Source organism: Crinia signifera, chromosome 1 (genome assembly GCF_055691185.1).
Source record: "Crinia signifera chromosome 1, ASM5569118v1, whole genome shotgun sequence".
Classification (NCBI taxonomy): Eukaryota; Metazoa; Chordata; class Amphibia; order Anura; family Myobatrachidae; genus Crinia; species Crinia signifera.
The window spans coordinates 341,620,646-341,648,544 of record NC_139217.1 but is presented as its reverse complement, the minus strand read 5'-3'; the positions used below and the strand labels follow the sequence as shown (position 1 = coordinate 341,648,544).

At 42.4% G+C, this 27,899-nt stretch overlaps 1 protein-coding gene across 5 annotated transcripts in view; it reads right to left on the bottom strand.

Moving 5' to 3' along the window:
• Positions 1 to 27,899, bottom strand: part of CRYBB2 (crystallin beta B2) — a 36,085-nt gene that overhangs the window by 5,973 nt on the left and 2,213 nt on the right. For 2 of the 5 annotated variants that reach the window (XM_083146405.1, XM_083146414.1), the window contains exons 2-3: positions 13,192 to 13,266; positions 6,230 to 6,348 (exon numbers count right to left, since the gene is read on the bottom strand). In XM_083146405.1, the coding sequence (XP_083002531.1) occupies positions 6,230 to 6,348; positions 13,192 to 13,245 (173 nt within the window). In that variant the 5' untranslated portion in view covers positions 13,246 to 13,266. Of the gene's footprint in view, positions 1 to 6,229; positions 6,349 to 13,191; positions 13,267 to 16,280; positions 16,305 to 17,724; positions 17,750 to 27,126; positions 27,148 to 27,899 lie in introns of those variants that run through there. The other 3 variants (XM_083146443.1, XM_083146423.1, XM_083146433.1) reach the window with 3 other exon arrangements.

The following is a 27,899-nucleotide window of genomic DNA, read 5'->3' as shown; positions in this document are numbered from 1 at the left end:
GAAACCCATGGGGAGAATATACAAGCTCCATACAATTAGGGCGGAGGTGCTCTCAGTGCTGTGAGGTAGTAATGCTAACCATTACACAGATGGGGCTCATCCTGTCTATTTATCTCATCCATGGATTCCTGGCTATCCTTGTCTATTTATTTATTTACATTTTCTTATATAGCGCAGCAGATTCCGTTGCGCTTTACAATTGTAGACAGTGATAAAACAAACTGGGTAACAACAGACAGACTTGGAGGTAGGAGGGCCCTGCTGCAAGCTTACACTCTATAGTGTAATGTATAATGTCTACCTACCTCATTCATGACGGGACACCAGTATGCACCAACCAGTGCCTAATACTCAATCAGATCTTCATTAGGTATAGTAAAGGCCAAATAAAAGGCATTGTTAAAAAAAAGAAGGTTCAATCATCTACCATATTACCACTGTTATCATTATCACTAAGCTGTGTGGGTAAAAGCAACCAGTATTTACCCTGCAGGACAAAATATAAATGCTGTTGCACCCCTTGCCATCCAACACCGGTTGTTCCAGATACAACTTATTTTTTGCAGTATCACCCCTAATATGTGCACTCGGTTCCCAATAAGTTGCTATTTACTGTATTTACCCCTAAAAAATCTATTAGACAGTACATGAACAGTTAATATGGTGCTAAAGACTTTGGGCACTATTTAGAGCCAATTTGGCAGCCTGTCATCTTAGTAAATGCCTTCTTCTATAGTTTACATCCATGTGGGCAAATATGTAAGCCCTTCTAGCATCTGTGCAGGCTACTGTATAATACCTTTGTACGTACATGCATGTGCCTTGTTTTCTCTCAGAGGAGAACACTGGCCCTGACAGATGGCTCAGCACACAGCACTGGTGGCACATCGCTGTGCAGCGCTGTGTGCTGAGAGATCTTTCTGAGTGATCTAACATCATTTAGAACACTCAACAGTGTCTCTATGTGTGTAGGCCACATAAGGAGTTGGTTGGCTGATGCTTTATTTCTGTTTACTTTATCTCTCTGCAAAGCTTAATACTATACATACTGTAGTACATCTAGACGCTGCACCAATAAACCCCTTTACCGAGCTATCTCCTTGAAGTTGCCAAAAGTATTTTCACACATTTTCCTCTTATTCACACTACATACTGTAGTATCTTTTTTGCTCCAGAGCTGCATACCGATTGACTTGCATTAGGTGCTAACAATTTGCACTTGTTTCACAATTCAGTCATATCAGCCCCTCGTCTCTTTCCTTTGTTCAGATATTAGTGTATTTTTCACCACTGAATCCAATATACAAATCTACTGGTAAAGCACATGGTATGCATGTCTTGTCATTTGCACTACAAAAATCAAGTCCATGCCAACGTGGATAGTGGGGGTATGAACCATTTCACGTTGGCATGGACTTTATTTTAGATAGTTTTCCGAGCGCCGAAACCGGAAGTATCTGGCGGCCATGCTGCCGCCGTGAAACTAAACAAGTACCAAAATATCTATCTATCTAAATATCTATCTATCTATCTATCTATCTATCTATATATATATATATATATATATATATATATAGAGCAGTCTCTTGACTTGACCCAAACACCCTTCATCCGTTCCACCCTATCTCTCAGCTTACCAGTCCTTAAAAGCTTTTTTGTAACTGACTTATCCAACTTGTCATGTCATACAGTCGAGCACAGGGGTGGGCAATAAGCAGTCCCTTGTCCAATGGGTGCTGTTTAGTCTGAATTTTGCTCCCGACATTACAGTTAAAACAATTTTACCTCATCACTGACAATTACAAAGATTTACTGATTCACTTGACCTATCTACATCTACAAATGATGTACCCCAAGCATTAGTTCTAAACCCTTTGTTATTTTCAATTTACATTGATTCTTGTGGTCAATTAGTTTATTTCAAAATATCTCTATGAAAATAACATGTAAATCTAACTCTTCTCTTCAGACCTCTCAAAATTCCTTGAAGATAGTCCTTACCTCATGATGTATAAAATACATCCTGGTATTTATTATGTCTAAATAATTACACTCCCATAACAATAGATTCAAACATAAGCTAACCCTCTATGTATCTGAAGTGTGGGTCGGTCGGGGGGTCTCCAGAGAGAGGGGGAGAGTACATATTTTTCTTTTACTTTTGTTATCCATTTGTTTTATTTATGATGCACTATGTTTATTATTGATGAAAATAAACTTGATATGTACTAGTCTTTGTATACTACCATACTGTTAATCTTTCTTGTTGGAAATGACAATAACATGCAAATATCAATTTATACTGTGTATCTTATTGTACATCACACAGCTTTAATAAAAAAAAAATATATAAAAAAATGTCTTTAAAGACAGAATTCCTTTATGAAACCTCCTTATCTATTTAAAAGCCCAATAATAACTTAAGCACGATGTCTGGATGTCAACAATTTAATTAGTCCATCCATAATTTAGTAAAGAAACAAACTAAACCTTTCTGACTCAACTTTCTGGTACAAGCTCTTCGGAGTATCTACTACAGGCATGTCCAAACTATTGCCATCCAGCTGTTGTGAAACTACAACTCCCATCATGCCTTGCCAGAGTTTTGCTATTACAGAATGTTAAAACTATGGCAAGGCATGCTAAGATGTGTAGTTTCACAACAGCTGGAGGGCCACAGTTTGGACATGCCTGATCTACTAGCTCAGTGGTTCCTGAACTTTCCTAAATCACGGTGCCCTAAAGTAAGTAAGTAAATGCATTTTTTTTCATGGCACCCCTAAGATAAAAGTTTTATTGATATATTTAGAAAATAAATCTTAAATTAAGTAAATTGTCATCCTTAGGGTCAGTTATGTGGTGGTTTATAGTTGTTGTTTTTATTGTCCACATGTTTTATGATTGGCATCCGTTAGCATTGGTTTTGCCTACCATGACCAGAAATAATTAGATTTTGTCCTGGACCACCCACCCAATGCACCCCAGCAAGAGCCTAGGCACACAGTTTTTAAACCACTGTACTAACTTTATTCATGCATTCTTCCAGTGACATAGATATAATCCTCACCAATTACCTGCTCTCATTCTCATTAAGATATTTCCCTATAGTAAATACTGTATAAAACTCACTTTTGCACTTTATTAGGCCCAAGTCTTAATTCTGAATGCCCTTTGAAAATTCAGAAGAATTCATCAAACTATTTAATAATACTTTAAGATTTGCATAATTATCCTGTCTTTACACACTTTACACAGACATTCCACAGTTACTTTTATTATGTTTCTTAGCTAAAATAAAACAGCTGGACTTTAATATACAGGATCCAATGATAGGCCAGCCTTTAGCTGTATAAGCAAAATAGAAAATCCATCAAAGTGCTAACGAGACCCTTAAGTGTGGCCAAATTAACAGTTTGTTACATTCTGGCGGGAAAAAAGAACGCATGTGAAAAGAAAAAGTAACGTAATCACTAGAGACAGGATTATATGCAACATAAAAAGCTTGAAATATGCATGCAAATATGCATGAAAAATACTTAAAATATGCATGAAAAAAGTGTTAAAATATGCTACATTAAATAATAAAAAAAAAGTAATTTTGAACTTATTTATTTAAAAATCAGCATACAATTAGTTGCAAATAAACCTAAAAAATAGGCCCACAGCATCTGCAGATGTCTAGTGCTGTACACAGGATTTGTTTTCTTCCTGGCTGCTACAGCAGACTGCAGCGTCCAGAGCTCTTCTTGCATCAACTACACGGACCCTCATCTCCAGAGCCGATGGATCAAATGTCAGCATAGCTGTGAGGGCGGCTCAGTGGAAGGCTTCCTCCCTGCGCCGCATACTCACTGTGACACGGCATTCCCTCCGGGCCGCGTCCTCTGCTGCAGAAGTCTGTCTCTTGGTGTAAAGTCCCAGGCCAGGGGCAGGCAAAGGTTCAGGAGCTTCGTAATGGCATCCACCTCGACTGACTTTTATCAACATATATTGGCAGCTTAGAGCAGTGTCAGACTTAGCGTACATCCAAGGTTCCCCACACTGCGCACATATTGCCCCAGCCTGCACACTCTACCACTACCTGGCCAGCAGCAGCAGGGCAAACCAGTGCTGTAATTCACAGGTGGGACGAGGACAGGGCCTAAAATATGCACCATCACTAGATTTTAAGTAAAATATGCAATAACCAGTGAGAATGGGCAAAATATGCAAATGCATATGCAAATATGCAAATGCATATAATCCTGTCTCTAGTAATCACATTTCTTCCAGATGGAACCATGGAACCCAGCAGAGCTATTACACATTAGTGACATTATGACGCAAGGGTATAAGCTTTACTGGAGAAAGATCCAAAGTATTACTCTTAGTATTACAATAGTTAATCATCAAAAGATAGCGATAGCCATAGAGGAGCAGGTAACAAATATCAAGCTTATAGGAACGTTTATGTATATATTTGTGAATCTTATTGTATGTATGAGGTTCATTCTTTTTTCCTTTTATAGCAAAATAAAATAATTATCAGTTTTGATCGTACAATATCCTCAGCTTCCCTGAAGCAGTTGATATAAGAAAATGGTATAATTACAAACTGTCACACTTGCGTGCTGTTTTTATGGTGTTTCTATCAAATCTACAGCAGGTTGATAACCTTGAAGAGTTCTCTCTCTGTACGGTAACAATTTCTAGAGCTTGACCAATTCGACACCTCCTATCTGTTTGCATCACCTCCCAGTGGTCTGAATTAACTCAGGTAATCCATGAAGTAGGTGTATTATTATGTGACAGTTTTAATAATATTGTATAGAATGTGTTATCTATTTAACTAATACTTTATAAATGTATTTTACATAATTTATTCATAGCATATTTATTCATAGCATATTTCTGGGTCTTGAGCATGTTCATTTCAAATATAACCAGCTTCTGAAAGAAATTCCATGAGATTAAAATATTGTGAAGTCTAACTCCCCTGTCACCTAAACCTGTTACTGTGTAAGAGCTTTCATAGGGTTACGTTCTATAAGAACATTTGTATCCCAAGGGTAAAGTCACTACACCTGTGTGGATAATGGTTTGTAGATGCTTGGTAGTCTAGTGGCCCCCAGACCTTTAAAATGTTGTGAAAAACCACAAAAATATACATTTCAAAAATACTTTACCGACCCCATGGAGACTGACCACAGACCCCAAACCTCCATCAAGCAGACAACTTATTACCATATTCCCCCAAATATTACAAATATTACCCCTTCCCCAGTGGAGCCCAGAAACAATCTAGACATTGTTACACTGACAGATAAAACCCATTTCTGTCCCTGTAACAGATGCTGGTTACTCTGTAAGGGCGAGATGTATCAAATGGAAAATGCGGTAAAACCCCGGTTTTACCGCATTTTCCAATGTATCAAAAATGATACCGCACTGAAGGGTATCGCCACCTTTGGGTGGCGATACCCTATAGAAGCCTATGGGCTTCTTTTCGCCGCCTGCCAACGCAAACCCGCCGCCTCGCCGACCCCCCCTCTGGCTTACCTTCCTGAAGGGTCCTCCTGGACCCCGGAAGGTAAGCCCTGTCTCCCCCTAGTGAAGCAGCCGGACATCCTTCCGGCTGCAGGGGGGAGGAGGAAGCGCCGGGGACAGCATGCATAGCTGTCCCCGGCGTGAGAGGAGAGCGTGGCGGCAGGGAGGTGATGAAGACCCCCCGCACACCGGTGTACAGGTATCGCGGGGGACCACACCGCGATGCCAGCCGCATATGTTAGTACATATGCGACAGCATCGCGGCCGGGGGTGGCCTAAATTTGCAACAGTTGTTTGTGTGGGAGATAGGAGAGGGATGGGGCCACTACTCTGGGCTGGGCCACATCTTAAAAAAAGCAATTGGCTGATAGGCGGCCTCAGAGGTGTGCCCGCTTCCCAGGAATCTTCCCTGTAAGGTCTGTAGCAAATCCGCCACTGGTTGTGTCCTATCCTGAGGCTTGCATACACCAGAGGGACAATTTTTTTTCAGAGGGATCTCTTGCCCCCAGCATGGGGTACATGTACATGAAAATAATAATGAAAATGGCCTGTAGTGGACAGTTTGATAATTACAGCTGAAGATGTGTACATACTGTAGGTTCCTTTTAGTAAAATATCTCCAGCTCAAATGCTGTGACATATGGAGCTATATGAGGGGGCTTTGTGAAAAAGCTGTGACATGGTATAATGTTGAGATACATACGGTCCAGAGTGCACGAGGATAGAGCCAACTTTCTCCATACCAGCCTCTTTTAGGTTGGTACAGGGTCCACTGAGTTCATGGCAGCGACCTTGGAAGTTTTCTTGCTCAAAGATGACAATCTGTAAATCAGGAATCAGAACATTACACAGCTGCCGAGTTGAGTGTTAGGTCTGTTTGTTTAGCATAACGTATGTGTATTGGTGTAACTACACTCACAGAGACATACTGTATGCCTGTCAGAAGCTGCATCACTTGAAGGTGTCTAATGGTGGTGTAACTACAGCAATAGCTATCTGCTTCTGATTGGCTGATTCACCTCTGTAACGGATTGGTGCTTTCTACATTAATTGTATCTATGTTATATGATTTTGTGGGTACAGTTTAGAATACTGTAAATTGTTTGCTCCCTTCATCTGTACCTGGCATGAAACAACATACGTCCTGTGTTACAGAGGTATTTTTAATGTATATAAAATGTGAATGCCAATTTCTGTATCGGGAAAAAAGTTGTACTTTTTCATATGCTAATGCTGTGATTATCTGAAAGTCTGAACGAGACAGGGGTTGCGACAAGGGATGCATCCATCCCTGTGTGTACAGTAAGTGATGTCATCTGACATAAACATTATTTACATGCCTCCTTTTTTAGGATTATCACTCAGGTAGCATATCACCAAGGAGTCATGCACATACAGTTGCAAGAAAAAGTATGTGAACCCTTTGGAATTACCTGGATTTCTGCATAAATTGATCATAAAATGTGTTCCGATCTTTATCGAAGTCACAATAATAGACAAACAGTCTGTGTAAACTAATACCACACAAACAATTATATGATCTCATGTTTTTATTGAACACACCATGTAAACATTGACAGTGCAGGGTGGACAAAGTATATGAACCCTTAGAATTAATAACTGGTTGACCCTCCTTTGGCAGCAATAACCTCAATCAAATGTTTCCTATAGTTGCATATCAGGCCCGCACAACGTTCAGGAGGGATTTTTGACCATTTCTCATTACAAAACTGTTTCAGTTTAGCAATATTCTTGGGATGTCTGGTGTGATTTGCTCTCTTGAGGTCATACCACTGTATCTCAATCGGGTTGAGGTCACGACTGACTGGGCCACTCCAGAAGGCGTATTGTGTTCTGTTGAAGCCATTCTATTGTTGATCTACTTCTGTGCTTTGGGTCATTGTCCTGTTTCATCACCCATCTTCTGTTGTGCTTCATTTGGTGGACAGATGGCCTTAAGTTCTCCTGCAAAATGTCTTCATAAACTAAAATTCATTTTTCCATCAATGATAGTAATCTATCCAGTCCCTGAGGCAGCAAAGCAGTCCCAAACCATGATGCACCCTCCACCATACTTCACAGATGAGTATGAGGTTTTGATGTTATTGTGCTGTGCCTTTTTTTCTCATAGTATTGTGGGTTTTGATGTTGGTGTGCTGTGCCTTTTTTTTCTCATAGTATTGTGGGTTTTGATGTTGGTGTGCTGTGCCTTTTTTTCTCATAGTATTGTGGGTTTTGATGTTGGTGTGCTGTGCCTTTTTTTCTCATAGTATTGTGGGTTTTGATGTTTGTGTGCTGTGCCTTTTTTTTCACATAGTGTTGTGTGTTCCTTCCAAACAACTCAACTTTGGTTTCATCTGTCCACAGAACATTTTGCCAGTAGTCCTGTGGTACATCCAGGTGCTCTTTTTTAAACTTCAAACATGTAGCAATGTTTTTTTTGGACAGCAGTGGCTTCCTCTGTGGTGTCTTCCCATTAACTCCATTCTTGTTTAGTGTATTACATATCGTAGATTCATCAACTGAGATGTTAGCATGTGCCAGAGATTTCTGTAAGCATTTAGCTTTAACTAGGATTCTTCTTCGCCAGATTGAGCATTCTGCATTGTGCTCTTGCAGTCTTTACAGGCAGGGCCGGTGCTAGGGTGTCCGGCTCCCTCCTGCAAACCATACATTTTGCGCCCTTTCACATTGCCATTGCAACAATCTGCAGCCCGATTGTGGGAGTGTATGCAACATGCGATCCTACTGTATGGAGGATCTCAGGTGCATGTACAGTACATGTATACGGCAATTCGTATTCATAATCATATTGATGTACTATCAATACGAATACGAATTGCTGTATTTTCGGGATAGTAAATGTCAAAAATAAGTGTATTTCTGGATACAAATACTGTACACCTATTTTTTATAAATTTCCTTTAGTAAATTTCCCCCGACATGTCATCCAGGCATTCACAGACAGCGCTACATGCCTCAGCGCAAGTGTCTGTGAGGAAGAGGGGGCAGGTCGCAGGAGGAGGACAGTGTGTGCGCGGTGCAGGGAGCTGCTCAGCCTCTCCATACTGCCGCCCGCTGTCAGATAGGCACTGCGGGGGGTGTGCAGGAGGCAGTGACAGTGAGGGCTGAGGCAGCTTTAGCAGAGCAGTGAGGGAGACAGCGCCTTTTCAGCATGGCGCCTCCCTGCTTTGCAGGTGCTGCTGAGTGGGTAGCGCCGGCCCTGTTTACAGGAAAGCAACTCCTAGGGAGAATAGCAACAGTGCTGAACTTTCTCTATTTATCGACAATTTTTCTTACCATGGACTGATGAACATCAAGCTTTTAGAGATACTTTTGTGACCCTTTCCAGCTTTATGCAAGTCAACAATTCTTAATCGTAGGTCTTCTGAGAGATCTTTTGTGCAAGGCACGGTTCACATGAGGCAATGCTTCTTGAAAATAGCAAACTCAAAACTGGTGTGTGTGTGTGTGTGTGTGTGTTTTATGGGGCAGTGCAGCTTTAACCAGCACCTCCAATCTTGACTTATTCATTGGACTCCAGGTTGGCTGATTCCTGACTCCAATTAGCTCTTGGAGAAGTAATTATCCTAGGGGTTCACATACTTTTTACACCCTGCGCTGTGAATGTTTACATGGTGTGTGCAATAAAAACATGAGAACATATAATGGTTTGTGTGGTATTGATTTAAGCAGACTGTGTTTGTCTATTTTTGTGACTTAGATGAAGATCAGAACACATTTTATGACCAATTTATTCAGAAATCCTGGTCATTTGAAAGGGTTCACATTCTGTTTCTTGCATCAGTACACTTCTCCTGATTTTCCCAATAAGCCAACTGGCTATTGATATATTTTGTTACTAGATAAATGTTTCACAGCTGTCCAGCAAATTACAGATAATATTGATTTGCAACTTAGACCTAACAGTCTATTTAGTTATTCAGGTTTATCATATTTTACAATTTGTTGTATATTTCTTTGAAATACAATATTGCTTGTATTTGTATACAAAATATATAATATGGAGATATTTTAAATTGGGGTTCATATATGAAGCAGTGAAGAGAGTAAGACCCGTGGAGAAGTTGCTAATAGTAACCAATTAATTTTGATGTAGAATTCACCAAACATAATCAATAAACTGATAGGTAGGTTTCACTGCTTGATACATCAACCCCCCCCCCCAAAAAAAAAAATCAGAGTATATATTTAGATTATGCAAACTAATTGTGGTTGATGACAGCGGCGGCTCCTACTTACATTCCTCCTTTACCCAAAAAGGAGTCCGCCGCCAGCCCTGGTTCCTGGTACCTGCCCAATGGATCCTGCCATTGTGCAGTCCTGCAACCCATAAGTAAAATCTGCCACTGGCTGGGTGTAGTTTAGATAACCGGTTTAATTGATTATTCTGACAAGTATTCAACTATGAATATTATTTGTTTGTATTTAAAGTTTCTTTTTTATATTCTATTATACCATCACGTATAATTTTTGGTTTTGTGCAATTGCTAATACTGTACGTACAATTTGCTTTTTTTTAATCTGTGTCACTGTAATTAGAATTAATTTTAAATATATTTAGAAATTAATTCCTACACCATAAAAATGCCCTGCTTAATATCCTATCAAATAAAAGTCTAAAACCCCATACACACTAGGCGATATAGTAAATGCTAACACTCAAAACAGCCCTTTTACTTTATCGCCTAGTGTGTACACTAAATATTATTAACATTGTGCCTCCATGCGCACCGTTAATGACCCCCTCCCCCTGTCACCACAATTCCCTTCCCCACTGGCATCAGCAAGTGTGCATGCCAATATTGGTGGGGATCAGGTAGTGTGTATGGGGCTTAACGCTGCTCATCAGTTCTATGGAGGTGTTGTGCATCCGGTAGCCACTACTCTTGGAGCAATTCAAGTGTTGCTCCATTTGAGCGCGTACAGCCGCCAGCATTGACATTACTGTTATATTGTTCCATTATTTTGAAGAGCTGGTAACTACTGTAGTATAAAATAAATGGCATTGATGATGCTCCATGAATGTATAAATTAAATGTAGAATAAAGCCCCTCTCCATTACTTTGTCGACCAATGGTTTTCAGCAATACAAATCTTTGCTTTAAAACAGTTCACCTTGAAATACAACAAAATCTTCAAGAGAGCATTTTATAATTTTGGTGAATAGGTTGCACAGAATAACAAGCACTAGTAATAATGGAGGCTGGAAGAAACATTAGGATATGGAACAGCTTTTTGTTTTGGTGACAAATAAGTTCCTCTCATACTGTTGTAAGGTCACAAAGACCGATATCTTGTATATATTCACTCCAGCTTTATGTTTCCTTTACAAACCATTAATATCACTTCCTGCTCTGTTATCAGTACTCAGCATCTATAGAATTCAATTTAGAAAACTATATCTCCACCAGTAGATTACATTCATAGCTTAAACAACACACAAAGTGTCACCATGTAGCCGTAGTACAAAAGAATAGAACAAGTTGCCGGAGGAAACATAAGCACATAACAAGGTACTTTAATAACTACTGTATTTACAGTATATACACAAACATTTGGGCTGATGTTGTGCTAGATTTTGTTAGCACGGACAGTGTAATGGTTAGCATTGCTGCCTCACAGCACTGAGGTCATGGGTTCGATTCCCACCATGGCCCTAACTGTGCGGAGTTTGTATATTATCCCTGTACTTGCGTGGATTTATTTCGGGTACTCTGGTTTTCTCCCACAATTCAAAAATATACTGGTAGGCTAATTGGCTTAGAAAAAATTAACCATAGAATGTCTGTGTGTGCCTGTACATGTGCATGCATGTTGTAATATAGATTGTAAGCTCCACTGGGGCAGAGACTGATGTGAATGTTTAAATATTCTCTGTAAAGCGCAGTGGAATATGTGTGCGCTATATAAATAAATAATATGCGTAGTGTAAAATACACAAATAGGTTTGGTATATGCCCCCAAAAAATGTGCATGCTGTGCATATGCTGACACTTGTGAGTGGGGGTTCAGCTGAGTTGTGGGGGTTCAGCTGATTGAGACACACCGAGGGTGGAGCAGTGGGTGCAGGGGAGCCGGGAGGTTGCTTGAAGATTGACAGCTACTGGAAGATTATTTTATGGCAGCTGTCCAATGGGTATTAACTATCTAACTGGTCTTATCAGGTACAGAGATGCATATACAGCTGCATTAATTGTGTAGAGGGGAGCAGGTACTAATTACTTTGGTCCAGGCTTGTTAAAGGAACCTGATGGGGGCCAGTCCAGGTCAACTTCTAAGGAGGACACTGTTCCCAGGGCCGGCGCCACCACTAGGCAGCTCTAGGCATTTGCCTAGGGCGCTGGCACCTGGAGGGCGGCAGTTCACCCCTCACCCTCAGCATGGAGGGTTAGCGAACTGTGGTACCTGTGTAAAAAAACTTGCGTCCCTGCAGTGCTGGAGCGTGCAGGGGTGTCCGTGCTGCCGGGGGAACCTGCGGCGCTGTTATTGTGTATAAGCTGGCCGCGGCCGGCGGGGTCCCTACAGTGAATAGAAAATAACTAGCGCTATGCGCTTGGCAGCGCGGGAAGCGCTAGTTATTTTCTATTCACTGTAGGGACCCCGCCGGCCGCGGCCAGCTTATACAAAATAACAGCGCCGCAGGTTCCCCCAGCGGCACGGACACCCCTGCACGCTCCAGCACTAAGCAGGGACGCAAGTTTTTCACACAGGTGACAAAACGTCTAGTTACAGTTCTGGTGTCAAAGATACAAGAAGGCCTAAGTGGTCTATGTACTAAGCCTTGAAGAGAGATAAAGTGCATGAGATAAAATACCAGCGAACAAGCCCCTAACTACCATTTTTCAAACTCAGGAGCATATGTATATGTAAGCCTTAACAAGAGATAAAGTGGAGGGTAATAAAGAGAGATAAAGGACCAGCTAATCAGTTTCTTACAGTCATGTTACAAACTGTGTTTGAGAAATGACAGTTAGGAGCTAATTGGCTTTATTTCTTGTTAAAGTTTAACATCTGCCCCAAAGCCTGTTACATGGCATTTGGGGCTGGTACTTTAGCTCTGTCCACTTTTTCACGTAAAGTGATAATTTGCTACTGCTACTTGCATGTCCCACCACTGCTTTGTGAAGACAGCAGCCTGACCACTGTCTTGCAACCGCCATCACACTGATGATTTATCTGCAAAGTGAGTGAGAGGCATGGATCATTTATGGGAGGTAACGGGGGAGTGGTGACACTTTTATGGCATGTCACATCTTGCATCTGTGATCCCATAAAATGGTTCCGATATCTTACTTCCAACACCCATACAGCGGGATCATAGTGTTACTCTGAATTTCAACTGGTGTACCATTACTGAACCTAACTGGAAACAGTGCTGAGAACACCCATAATGGAAACATGCATGTACTGAGCAGGTATGTGTGCAACTATTCTCAAGACTGAATGGGCCCTTATCATAGGACTGCATTGTTTCTGGGGCAGCTGAGAAACAGATTTATGTCATCTGACATTTTATATAGTGTTGGTGTATTATTACAATGTGTATTATGATAATGTGTATGGGGGTTGTTGTGTGAGGAACCTCAGCTCACACTCCTCATGGGAGCTCACTGGTTGCACCACCGGCACTCTTTCACCTACCTTTGAGTTAAGTTGCTGTTGTTTAGTGGCTGGAGCCTGATGGTCAGATGCCATTGTTACACTGATGTTTTATTACTGAGGAGAAAAAGCACACACATAAAAATCATCAGACGAGTCTTCAAAATAATTGATTTAATCTACCATTCAACATACACCAAAAAAAAAAATCGGCTTTGTCATCTCAACACAGGAACTAGAGCAGAGATATGTGCTGACACCTTGTACTAATGGGGGCAGATGTATGATGCTGCATTATGGGGGGAAGTGGCATCTGTGTACGTTATGTGTGCTGATATCACTTTTCCCCATGTATGAAGGAGCCGATGTTCGTAAAATGACAGGGGCGCTATGCTATGCTGTTAACTAAAAGATAGCAGGCCGATATGCAGGGCAAATGCTATGGACTTCAACAGCTGCCGGATGCCCTCTCCCCACAGCAGGGAAAGCACTGCAGGTGCAGGAAGTACAGCTACTATGGGGCCCTGAGATAAGAGGGGCCCAGCTTCTCTGTTAAAATAACATGTGCTATATACATTTGTATCACTGGGTGGTACAAAGGGGCCATTACAAACCTTTGCTATGGGGCCCACAAATATATAGTTACACCAGTGGCCTCATGTGAACTTATGTGAACCTTTGTTGGTGGGCAGAGTACCATACCTCCCAACTGTCTTGGTAAACGCGGGAACGTCCCGGTTTTTGGAAACGTTCCCACGCCCCTCCTGCGGCCGGCAGTGTCCTGCTGTGGGGGGAGAGGCAGTTGGGAGCCCCCCCAATCTGACAGAATGGACGCTGTGCGCATGCGCACAGCGTCTATTCGCGGCCGAAAACGGGGGCACGGCCTAATTTTTTAAGCAGTGCCATAATTTGCATACACCACGCCCCCTTTTATGGCGCTCGCCCGACAAAGCCGCGCGAGTGTCCCTATTCTGATGTTGATAAAGTTGGGAGGTATGAGAGTACTCCTTTGAAAGCTTTGTGCTTTCTTTCAAAAACCCAGAGCAGTCATAATATTGTTCAACACAGCTAAGTGTTATTATTATTATCTGTGCATATCTTATTTGGAAGCACAATTTTACATATAACTTATACATACTGTATATGATTTGTGTGTTTTCCAAAATTCAGCCTCTTATCGTTGATTAAAATGAATACTCTGCCAGCATGTCAAAGCGAGTCAGATGTCTGTACTGAAAAGATAGTCTAGTGTGACGGCAGAGCTTATGCAATCAAAGCTCAGATACGTCATAGATTCAAATACCTGATACTGTTCCCCAATTGAAGTCAAAACCTTCTAATCTAATGTATGTAATATTCCATGATTTCATTACTCATCGCACAAGACTTTCGGAATCCAGCATAACTCTCAGATAATGGTGTAATTGCTAAATAATGAAGACACACTGGCAATTGCATAAATAACAAGGACATTTCAGAGGGAAAAACATCAGACCTACGGGGTATATTAAATGCGTGATATTCTTGTTATCACTCGTTATTAATCTTGAATGGTGCGCTAAACCAATCAGCTTCTGTCATTTTTCAAAACATGACGGAGGTGCTGATTGGCTGGAGCACAAATCTCTGAGGTTCTTTTTTATGTATGCTCAGTTTATAGGGACAATGCTATTCCCCGGGAAGGGTGCGAGTTGCTGTTGCCACAATAGATCTAAACTTGCCCCCTTTCCGGCACCTTCTAATGCCATACTCACACCCACCAAAACATTGAAAATAATAGGATTCCCCCCTATGTTTAGTACAATTTAGCACTTTCACTTCAAAATCCCAACACAACCATTAGCAACTGCGGTCAGAGTTAATGCCCAGGGATTAGTATACTTGAAAAACGAATCAAGTATAAAGAGCTATCAACAACCATGATTAGGGTTAATGTCATACATTTGGGAAGGCAGAGTCAGCAAGCACGGGGTTAATGCCACAGATCTGGTACACTGGAAAGTTCAGAGAGTAAAAGGGTACATTGTAAAGGCAGAGGATTATTGGTAAGAATGAGCAGAGACCGTGCCAGATTAAGCCTTCGGGGGGCCCGGGGCACTTTAGACAGGGGGACCCCCTTGCACTTGTCATTACTGGCCACAAACTGCATGGGGGAATATTACACTGTCAAAACACAGAGTAAAGGCAGTATAAACTTGGTCAATGGGTAACTTCAGGGGATATATATATATATATATATACACATATATATATATACACATACATACATACATACATACATACATACATACATACATACATACATACATACATACATACATACCACATGAAAAGCCTGTGTTTGTCCCTCTGCACCTTACTCTGTAGGAGACCTCACAGTCCCAGTGCTGCCTCTGATTAAAAACCCTCCCATGACTAGGCTGTTGCTGCTGTTATCCATGGGCCTGAGAAGCATGTAATGAGCTCCACCAATCAGAGCTCAGCACAAATGTCTCAGCCTCTGCCCTCTGGTGCAAAGTGTCATGGGACTTAGTCAACTCCCAGCAATGCACTGCACACTTGGCTCCCAATGCTCAGCACCATTAATCATTGTCACATTGGCAGATAGGTGAATCTGCAGCACTACCCCACTCCCATGCACAAAACCTTTAGCTAAAAAACATGCCAACCACAGGGGGCCCCTAGCTAGAGGGGGACCCAGGGGCACTGACCCCTTGTGCCCCCATTATAATCCGTCCCTGAGCAGAGATACTGTAGGGGCAGTAAGAGTTAATGGCAAAAGCTTGGTACAATTGTGATCAGTCTGGAGCGCATGAGTTGACACTGTTACATGGACAGAATAATCTAGCAACAGTGCAGCTAGGACCTTATTCTGGTTCACTTGCAAAGCTGTGCATTTCGCAGCTTTGCGAGTCCACCAAACACCAAACTTTTGTCACATCATATGAATATTGACAATAGAATAGAAGCATCGTACACATTGAATTCAAAGCGCAATCACTTTCATTATCAGTTTCTGCCCTATTGAAGATCACAGTCAGATTTTCCTACCACACAGATTCAGACACAAGAGTACAATGTTTTTCAAGCCAATGCTAATGTCAGTATGTGGCATTCATGAAAAATATCACCTTGAACACAGGGAGAAGAGAGAACACCCCACATTTCAGAGATAGGGCCAGATTCTCTAAGCTTCAAAAGTGATAAAATGGAGAGTGATAAATAGCCAGCCAATCAGCTCCTACCTGTCATGTCACAGACTGTGTTTGAAAAATGTCAGGCAGGAGCTGATTGGCTGGCTGTTTATCACTCTCTATTTTATCACTTTTGAAGCTTAGAGAATCTGGCCCATAGTGCCTTGTTTACAATTGAATAAATGCCCCCATTACTGCTAGGCAACAATGCTATCCCTTGTGCTACCAAGCCACCATGCTGTCATGATGTTTAACTTGTAAACTATAGCCGTTGCTGCAAAGCCCACACCACCTAAGCCTGTCATACGGTTGTCACTAAATGTAATGACTGTACAAATGTATTTTTAGATAACTGAAATGTGCCACATACAGTAATGTCAGCACAAAAATAAAACATTTTGCAATTCTTTCTAATGGTTGTTGGGCGTCGACCTCCTTTGTCCAGATATTAAATTGTCACATACAGTATGTCAGATCATCTTCTAGGGATTACCCACTGCAGTGCGGTATCACACATATACTGTGTCATGCACCATGGTTTCAATGTAAGATGCCTCCTGCCGGATTATAGTATGTGACTGCTGTGGTGGTATATGGTCGAGAGGGAAAAGGTCCACAGTCGACATGCATTAGGTCAACATGTTCAAAAGGTCGACATAAGTAAAAGCTCAATATGAATCTTCCATGATATTTTTTTTTATTAAACTGACTTCTTCATACTTTACTATCCCAGTGGGCACAGAGGGAGAATATAATAGTGTGCCCAATACAGCGAGACACAGTGCCCAAAGCAAGGCACGCACAGGGAGCCCTGCAAGGGTACCCGGTACACTTTTAGGGTGTCCATGTCAACCTATGTCAACATATACACCCCAAAAAAAGTAAAAAAAATTAATGTGGACCTTTTTGCATGTCGACATTTTGCTTTTAACACGTCGACCTAGCGCAGGTCGAACTTTTTGCTGTGTCGACCTTAAGACTGTCGACCAATAGTGGTTGACCTATTCGAGCGATACCTGCTGTGGCCTGGTAGGGACAGGAATAGGAGGAATTCAGTGGACTGATGATTGTCATGTTAGGTAAGAGCCTAAATAAAGATTAAACAATGTCCCTCCAGCCTGAGTCACTACGGAAGGGATATGCCAAAATGTTGCCAACCAACAAAACTTAACCACTGTATAAATAATGCCTTACAGTAAAATAAAAAAATAGTTATTAATACAATTCAAACAAGCTATTGTAATCGTTGTGCTATTAATATAAATAATGTATAGGGGCGAACCTTTACATCGTTACATAAATGTTCTCATTGTGACTATTGTCAATTCACTATTTGTATTGGTTAGAACAAAATGAGAAGAATCAAGTAAGCAGGTCTTACCCGTATGCCAGTACCCGCTTGTTCCAGTAAAGGCCCTTCAGCTCCTGGTTACATTTATACTGAACGGGGATAGGAGAATAGTGCCAGGACTATTTACAAAATATTTCCAGCGTGATGCAAAGCGATAATACTGGATTACAGCTCTGATGAAAACCCAGCTCTGCTGATGCACAGCCCGCATTGTTTTAAGAAGCAGAGTTGGAGAATTATTTCATTAGCTTTCACATTCGGCTGGCCCAGCATTGTTTGGTCTGTTGGTTGGGAGATTTGAACTTTGCATGCATCAGCCATCTGAATGCCAAGACCTGGAACAACTCATTTGGACAAATAGACCAGCCAACCAGTCCTGCTTCAGGGCTTATAGAGAAAATGATTCTGTCCTTTGTAACAACCTGTACCTTGCACAACTCAGGGGTCTACAGTAGGAATCAGTCATTGGAACACTGCGTCGTTCATTTTTTAGCAGCAGTCATATCAAACAGGGGCATACGGCATCCCAGCATGTAATTAGCTTTGCTAACATTGTAGATAAGACAAGAAAATAACAAAGCTTTATCAAGATAACCTTTATTTATCTGTATATTTATCTGTAAGAGATTGGCGTTTTGTGTTGAATAGAGACAAAAATATGCAGAAACAATGATACAGCTACAGTATTTATGAAGAAGTGGAGATGTTCATGAAAAGGTGCAAACAGATTGGGAGATGTACCATATGGCTCGATAAACCTAATACAACAGAGCTGCTCGGAAACCCAGGGACCGGTTGAAACCTCAATTCATCCGTAAAATAGAGGATTCACTATTACAAGTTACTACTGTATAAATTCCCTTATCATAGAATGAGAAAATAAATCTATATTTGTTTCCTAATTAAGTTATATGCCGGTCCACCCTACAGAGATATTGGGGGAAATGTAATAGAATGAGAGAATCAGAAAGTGAGAGATTTGGTAAGAAATCTCCAGGTTTTTTAAAGCGGCAATCATTTACACTGCAAACCAGTGATTGCTTTAAAAAACTGGAGATTTCTTACCAAATCTCTCACTTTCTCTATCTCTCATCCTATTAAATTTCACCCATTGGGGGTTATTCTGGTTCACTCCTTCTGGCAAATTCCTTCTTAGATGGATTTTTTTTATTGGTTTTAATTCAAAGTGAGATCTATATTGCAGTGTAAAATTAAAGCAGCCAGTATTTACCCTGCACAGAATCAAAATAACTCACCCAAATCTAATTCTCTCTGCACATTTTACATCTGCCCCCTTGCAGTGCACATGGTTTTGTCCATATAAGAAGGAATTTGCCAGAAGGAGTGAATCAGAATAACCAACATTGTCTCTGATTTTTCCAACTTTACCATTATTCATACCTCCCAGCTTTGAAATTCAGAAGGTCGGGATGCTCACGCGGAGAAGAGGCATGGCCTTAGTCAGAGGGGCATGACTTTGTGGGGAGCCCCAGGCCTGCGAGCCAAATTCCCATTTTCCATCACTATGGGGGCATTGCCAATGCCGTGTAAGCTGCTTTTGCCTTTGGGTGACTGAGACGGCACAGGTATAAATTGGAGGGATTCTAACCAGTGTTCCCTCTAAGCTGTGCGCATGTGCGCGCCCACACAACTCGACGAGCTTGCGCACAGACATTACAACAGAGCGCACAAAGCAGCAGTGGTCCCTTTTTGCAGTTGTGGACTCAATTAATGTGTGTTTCACCCATTAACTACATTGTGTGCTGTGTTTTGAATGTTTAAATGTTTATTATCATTTTGAAGTAAAGTTAACACAAATGCTGAACGTCATTTTCCTGTTATATATAAGTGACGCACAAAATTTTTAATTTCCTTCCAAAGTTGCACAGCCAAAATCTTTTGCCGCACACAGCCTTCGTAAAATTAGAGGGAACATTGATTCTAACCATATGTACTTTATCTCCTTGTATTGTACCTTTTTATCGCCTTGTATTGCTCGCTGGGCCACATGATACCTTCTTATATGTGTCAGACGATGTAATTCCGTTTTATTTTTTTTATGATTGTTTTATTTGTCTGTGTTAACAAAAGTCAATAAAAATTATTGACTAAAAAAAAAAAAGCAGGCGAATGGCGACCACTGGCGATGATACGGGATTGCGCATCAGTGCTCAACTATTCATCGCCTTCAAACGCACACTGGGCGGCTTTGGAGCTGTAACAGAGCTGCTTTCAGCTCAAAATCGCCTAGTGTGTAGGAGGGGCCTTAAGAGATAATGAGAACACAACTATTTTGGTCTTTTTTCCCCATTGTTTATTGTTTATCTGCAGATAATAAGTTAAATGTAATGCTACCATAAACAGGCAAGTTCTATTTTGTATACACGTCCCTTTGGTAGTCCAGCTATGGAGACAGCAAGACAGTAGATAATGATACATTCTGTGAACACAAAACAAACTAAAACATAAAAGGTGAAAAATAAAATAACTTGTTTCTTGTTTCCTTGCCAAGCACATCACTGTGTGATCTCATTAGGCTTAAAGCCCACCTGTGACTCCTCATCTAAGGTCAGAAACCACAGAATGCATCTGTGACACAACATAAGCATTTCACATGACAAAATGTGCTATTATGTTTGTGGAAATGTACACAGAACAGTATTGTCTGTTCCCTCCCACTGTGCAAATGTGTGAGGAAGAAGCTGACACTGCCGCTATTTCAGTTTGTTATTTCATCACCTTTGTGGTTGCAGAGGGAGGGGACAGTGTTTAGCACACATCCTGTGTTACAGTGTGTGCAGGGCCTTCAGAGAGTGTCAGAAATATTGTAATATAGTAAACTGTAATCCTGGCTATTTTCTGCTGTCCATTACAGCATCATACACCCTTGTATCTAGTGGGGGAAGCAGGAAGTTAAATGGCTTCAAAATGATGTCTCACTTTAATTATTTAATAATAATATAAACATGAGGAAAACATTAGACTACAAGCACTCTATATGTAAGCAATAACTGCACCAGCAACTGCACAATGATGCAGAGTAAAAACTCAATGTAGTGTCATTGGTTAAATGACTGAAACATATTTATGTTTAATTTTTATTCCTAAAATAGATGTTTTTCCATGAATTGTATTCTAGAAAATGTTTCTTCATAAGAGTTACTGACCCAGAAAATAAACTGATTTCCACCCACTAATCTGTTCTAAAGATGTATTGCAACTAGTGCAGTGGTTCCCAAACTTTTTTGACTCACGGCACCCTAGAGTATCAGTATTTTTTCAGGGCACCCCTATGCCAAAAGTTTCTTATGGAGAAATTCATAAACATGTAAGTAATTGAAGTATATCGTGTTTATATGTCATCCTTATGGTGAGATATGTGGTGCTAGACTAGATTTGTTTTGGATTATTCACATATTTTAGCATTGGAAGACACAAACAGTGGTTTTGCCTATTTAAATTGACCATGAATAATTTAAAATTGGTCCTGCAGCACCAATCCAGGGCACCCCTGCAGGTGTCCTGAGGCACCCCAGGGTACCACGGCATACAGTTTGGGAAACACTGAACTAGTGTAACAAAATATGGAGTCTTTTCACTAAGCCTTGGAGAGAGTATCCCGAAAATCAGGTCCCCCTCCTGGCCCCCCGGAAGGGTGGGCAACCCTCCCGGAATCAGGGGGACTCCCACTGAGCCCCCCGATCGCGGCATTTAAATGCCGCAATCCGCGGGTCTCAGGGGAGGGGGCGGAGCTAAAAGGACACACTCGTGTCGTTTTAGCCCCGCCCCTTCCATGGAGATCAGTAATTTAGACTATTTCCCATACTGGGGGGCGGGACTTAATGACGTCACAGTCAATCCCCGCCCCCCGAACGGGTAATGAAAGTCTCCTTTCCGGGCTTCTCCCGGAGAGGAGAATTTGAAAGTCGGCAACACTGAGCTAAAGTATTGACCTAGTGACGCCCAGTCTGATAAAGTACCAGCAAATCAGCTCCTAACTGCCATGTTACAGACAATGAGGCAGATGTATGAACTTGCATTATGGGGGAGAAGGGGTGTCGGCGCACATTTTGTGCACGTATACCGCTTCTCCCCCATGGGCCCCTGTCCATATCAGCACTGCTATCAAAAAGATAGCCGCCCGATTTGCAGGACAAATGTGACCATTGTTCCCCCCGCAGCTATCGACTTCAACAGCTGCAGGGTGGCGATGCACCAGTGAAGATCGACAGGTCTTAGGTTGACACACTCAAAAGGTCTACATGGCTTTAGGTCAACAGGGTCATTAGGTCAACATAAACATAAGGTCGACATTGGGAAGGTCAACAGTCAAAAGGTCGACATGGGTTTTCCACTTTATTTGTCCCGAATGTCGACACTGTCGACATGGACACCGTATGCTATGCTTGGCACACTATTATATTCTCCAACCACACTAGTAAGGCATAAAATAGCGCCTGTCTGCTCTCCAAAATTTGAACAACCCTTATTGACCTTGTCGACGTTTTCACTGTCAACCTTCCCAATATCGACTTAATGTTTGTGTTGACCTTATGACCCTGTCAACCTAAAGCCATGTCGACCTTTTGAGTGTTTCGTGCTAAGGCCTGTCAACCTTTAGTGGTCGACCTGATGCATGTTGACCTTTTGAGTATTGACCCAGTGACCATATACCCCCCCCACAGCAGGGACAGAACTCTCCCTGCTACCAACTCCGGGCGGTGCAGGAGCCCTTGCATGAGTAGCGAGATCTCGCACATGCCCAGTGCAGCCGGCGTGCGCTATCCACTGCAGTGGGGGAGAGAGAGGGGGTAGTTTTCTCTCCCCCACTGCAGTAAACAGTGCGCTATGCCCTGCTATAATACATCTACCCCTATGTTTGAAAATGACAGTTAAGGGCTGATTGGTACTTTATATACATATCCACTTTATCTCTCTCCAAGGCTTACTACACAGAACTTACTAACTAGACTAGTGCAAAAACTGTACATGTATTGAAGTAAATCTACATTTTGTGAATACGAGCCCACATCCTACACAGTATGTTACAATGACTCCCCCTGCTGGACAAAGAAGCTTATTTGTATGTCTTTATTTTTGGACTGGAACACCATCATGTAGCATTATAAGACTATGGTATGTAGGATGATCACATGAGCTTTCTGTCACAAATAGTCCCTACATTCTGTTCTTACATGTCAATCTGGAAAGTCAGGTAACGGTTTATATGTTTAGCCCTGCAACTCAAGTATTATAGGCATACCTGCCTACCTGACCCTCTCCATGCGGGAGAAAATGCTCTGTTCCTGGACCTCCCTGGTAATGTATGATTGCCATCACCTGTGGGGAGCTAGGTAATTGATAAGAAAGGTGTTTCCCCACAGGTGATAGCAATCATACATTACCAGGGAAGTCCAGGAACAGAGCATTTTCTCCCTCCTGGAGAGGGTCAGCTAGGCAGCCATGATTATAGGTACTTATCAGATAGGGCCTGATTAAAGGTTGCAGGTGCCCTAGGTTAATACTTACACATGTAGCTCCCCTTGTAATTCTGCTAACACACGTGTAAGGGCACTCAGGGACTCGGATACGAAGGTTATACAACTGGAATGTAGGATCTAATGCTTGTGGCATATGAAGGAGACTTGGGCTTTAGGCTGCCCAGCTGGCATTGTAGCACAATTTAGAGGGTTAGCAAAAAATAAGCTACCCACTCCAAAGGGGTCTGGAGTATATTCTACTGCTCCAAATGAGACACAATTTAAACTACAGTCGACCTTTTGACTGTCAACCTTGCCCATGTTGACCTAATGCTTGTGTCAACCTATCGACCTAGACACATGTCGACCTTCTTGTTGTAGACCTAATGACCATATCCCGCTTGCTCAATATGTCCCCCCTTTAGTAAGAATTTTAATTGAAAAACCATATTTTCTATCGCTGAGTGCAGTGAGTCTACCTGAATATTTATTTATTAACAGTTTCTTCTATAGCGCATACATATTCCGCAGCACTTTACAGAGAATATTTGAACATTCACATCAGTCCCTGCCCCAGTGGAGCTTACAATCTATATTCCCTACCACATATACACACACAGAGACATTCTAGGGTTAATTTTGTTTGGAGCCAATTAGCCTAACAGTATATTTTTGATTGTGGGAGGAAACCCACGCAAGTACGGAGAGAATATACAAACTCCGCACAGTTAGGGCCATGGTGGGAATTGGACCCATGACCTCAGTGCTGTGAGGCAGTAATGCTAACCACTACACCATCCATACTGCCCCGAAGGTATCCAGACTATTGTTAGACAGCACTTACATCGACAGCCATTACATCGACACCATTAGTTCGACAGCTCAATAGGTCGACATGGTTTTAGGTCGACATACCATTAGGTCGACAGCTCATTAGGTCGACAGCTCATTAGGTCGACAGCTCATTAGGTCGACATGTTTTTAGGTCGACACTGCCATTAGGTCGACAGTGTCTATGTCGACAGTCAAAAGGTCGACATGGGTTTTTTCACTGTTTTTTGTGCCGACATGTGCCGACAGGCGGTATTTCATGCCCTACTATCCACTAGGGCGTGGTGGGAGAATAAAATAGTGTGCCGAGCGCAGCAAGGCACCGTGCCCGAAGCATCGCGAGTGAAGCGAGCGATGCGAGGGGCTGCGGTACACTTCAAACTGTGTCCATGTCGACTGTGTCGACATTTCGGCCAAAAAACAGTAAAAAAAAACATGTCGACCTTTTGACTGTCGACATAGACACTGTCGACCTAATGGCAGTGTCGACCTAAAACATGTTGACCTAATGAGCTGTCGACCTAATGAGCTGTCGACCTAATGACATGTCGACCTAGTGGTATGTCAACCTAAAACCATGTCGACCTATTAAGCTGTCGAACTAATGGTGTCGATGTAATGGCTGTCGATGTAAGTGCTGTCTAATATCCGTCCCAGACCCGCCCCGAATATACAGAAATTATGATTGAAATGGGTAACTTTATTTTCAATAACCATGAATGGTTCAATTAGTAAGTTTACCCCCTACAGTACATCAGGACAGGTGAAAGACCGCAACCTAACCCCCCCCCCCCCCCCCCTTTCCCCAGTCCTGACGCCCTAGGTTTCAGTCTAATCAGCCTATTGTAGTTGTTCCTAAACTTTTTTGAATCACAGAACCCCTGAGTATCAGAATTTCTTCATGACACCCCTAGGGCAAAAGTTTCCCATTGATAAAATAAGAATAAATTATTAAATTAAGTCAATTATTTTTATATCCTATCCTTATTGTTAGTTATGTGAGCAATGGACAGGATTCACTGCTTCTTGTTCACAATTTTCCTATTACATTGGTCATAAAAAATTTTTAATGGACCTGGACCACCAATCCAGGGCACCCCTGCAAGTCCCCCAAAGCACCCCAGGGTGCCAACTCAGACAGTTTGGGAAAAACTGGTGTATTGGCTAATCAGGCACCCTTATCAGGGTGACAAGCAGATTAGTTATTTATAGTCTTGCATTCAAAAAGAAGAGTGTAATGTGCACAACCAATATCAAAGCAGATTAGTTCATGTGTGTTTTTCTTGTGCCACTCTCCATCTTGATTTTCTTGTCAAGACAATTACAATTTGTACTTTAGCTGATGTAGATAAATTGTAAACAGTTATGCTTTCAACAGTCAAAACACTGACAGAATAATGTTGAGTGGAGAATGCCGACACAGTATGCCGACACAGTAGTTGAGCAAACATAACAATCCCACACTTTAGCTGTAACAGATGTAACTGAATTATATACAGTCTCAACATCACTGATTGCAGTTTTTCTTGTATCCCAGTAGTACTCTGAACAAGTGTAACAGGATCCCTGTAACAGAATAATATTGTATCTGACTAGTGAAGGGACAGCTCCGGTTGCTTCGGAATGCTTTGCGGCCAGTCCTGTCAGAATTCGTGGCAGAGGATGGAATACCCAAGGAAGGACCCCACAGAATGGAAAGTACAACTTTTAGCTGCGGAAAAGATTTATTTAACAGGAACAAATTACTCGCTGCTGGGATGGAAGAGTCATTTGAATCAAGTACAAACAATAAAATAGGTACTTGTTTCCTAGCACGGCCACAAATCTTGGCCATCGGGGGTAATTTGAGTGGCCTGCGACGCGACCGACGCGATGCCCCCGATTTTTCCATTGAAATGCATTGAAAACAGTGAAAAATCGGGTCGGTCGCGTCGTGTGCACCTAAAAATGCTTAAATGGTCCAGACGCGATGCCCGCGATTTCCCCATAGAGAACAATGTTAAATGCCTCAATTTACCCGCGATGACCACGATTTCCCATAGGAAACAATGTTAAATGGATCAATTTACCCAAATCAGCATAGGAACAATAGTAAATGGGCCAAAAACACCCCTGAACATTGAAATGTCCCCCCAAAAGTAGTTCACGCCACCCCGCCATCAACGTGAACCCGAAGCGTGGCGAGCGCAGCGAGCCCGCGAGGGGCGGCGGTACGCGTCCTCCGACCTTTTCATGCCCTACTATCCACTAGGGCGTGGAGTGAGAATAGAATAGTGTGGCGAGCGCAGCGAGCCACCGAGCCCGAAGCGTGGCGAGCGCAGCGAGCCCCGCGAGGGGACGCGGATACCTTCACAGGTAAACGCGTCCCTTCGCGGGCTTCCCAGGTGTCCGCGTCGCCATGGACACCTGGGAAGCCCGCGAGGGGACGCGTATAACTGTGAAGGTATCCGCGTCCCCTCGCGGGGCTCGCTGCGCTTGCCACGCTTCGGGCTCGGTGGCTCGCTGCGCTCGCCACACTATTCTATTCTCACTCCACGCCCTAGTGGATAGTAGGGCATGAAAAGGTCGGAGGACGCATACCGCCGCCCCTCGCGGGCTCGCTGCGCTCGCCACGCTTCGGGTTCACGTTGATGGCGGGGTGGCGTCAATAACTTTTGGGGGGACATTTCAATGTTCAGGGGTGTTTTTGGGCCATTTACCATTGTTCCCTATGATAATTTGGCTAAATTGAGCCATTTCACATTGTTTCCTATGGGAAATCGTGGTCATCGTGGGTAAATAGGAAACAAGTACCATAAAATACTATACTGTCACCCGGAGCTCAGAGACAGGGTTAACAATCACAACAATTACTGATCAAGTACTGGTCAAGGCAAATAATGGCATCAATCAATTATCTGGGCCACCACCAACAACCATTTGTATTAATTGGAAATAATTGGCTTAACTACGTACTATGGAAGAGACCAACTCAGCCTATAAAGTGTCCATAGGGTGACGTGTACCCACAAGGTCACCGTCCAGTCCCTTTGCAGATATAATATAAATTGAAAGAGAAATACCCTTTTAATTAAAGTTCTCCAGGGTACTTAATCATTGGAAAAGGGACTGTGTACTGTACCTTTACTTTTAATCCAAGAACATTTATCATATGCAGACCATCCTCCTGTATATTCAAATGCGTCAAATATAGGGCCCTGTGTTGGGTGAGCACTATTTCATACCCCTTTTCCACTAGCAGAAATAACCCGGTAATCTCCGCGGGGACGCGCTTCTACCCGGGATTTTCTGCTAGTGGAAATTCTCCCTGTCAAATAACCCGGCTTGGATTCCCCGGCAATCCTACCCAGGTCATGATTAGGGTAGCACCCGGTTAGCACCCGGATTCAAGGGTAGTGGAAACGCTCCCTAACCGGGTTATTTGACTGAGCATGTTAAAATCTTCACTGATTGGTGCTGCTGGGGCGCTGGTGAGTGATGTCATCACTCAGAGCGCCGCAGACTGCGCACATAGCATGGAGGACAGCGTTCTGTGCACATGTGCTGCATGTCTGTCCTGCTCCCCTGCTGTATCAGAGGCTGCTCCAGCAGCCACCTTCCACTTTGCTGCCAGCACCACAGGCTGCCCCAGCGGACACTGTTCATTCCGCAGCACAACATCATTATGGCTGCCAGCAATTGGTCTGATGCTGAAGTAAAGGAGCTGCTGCTCATTAGGGCAGAGTAATGGTAATGGTGGCCCTATTTTGTGACCTCCCATGGTAAAGCCCTTTAAAAAGGCTTTTTCCTTATGTAATCTATAGGGGAAAAAATGCCTTACCCGGGTTAAGTGTAAAAGGGGATGATCAGGCAATTTACCGGGTAGCACTGTAGTGGAAATGTGTGTCCAACCCG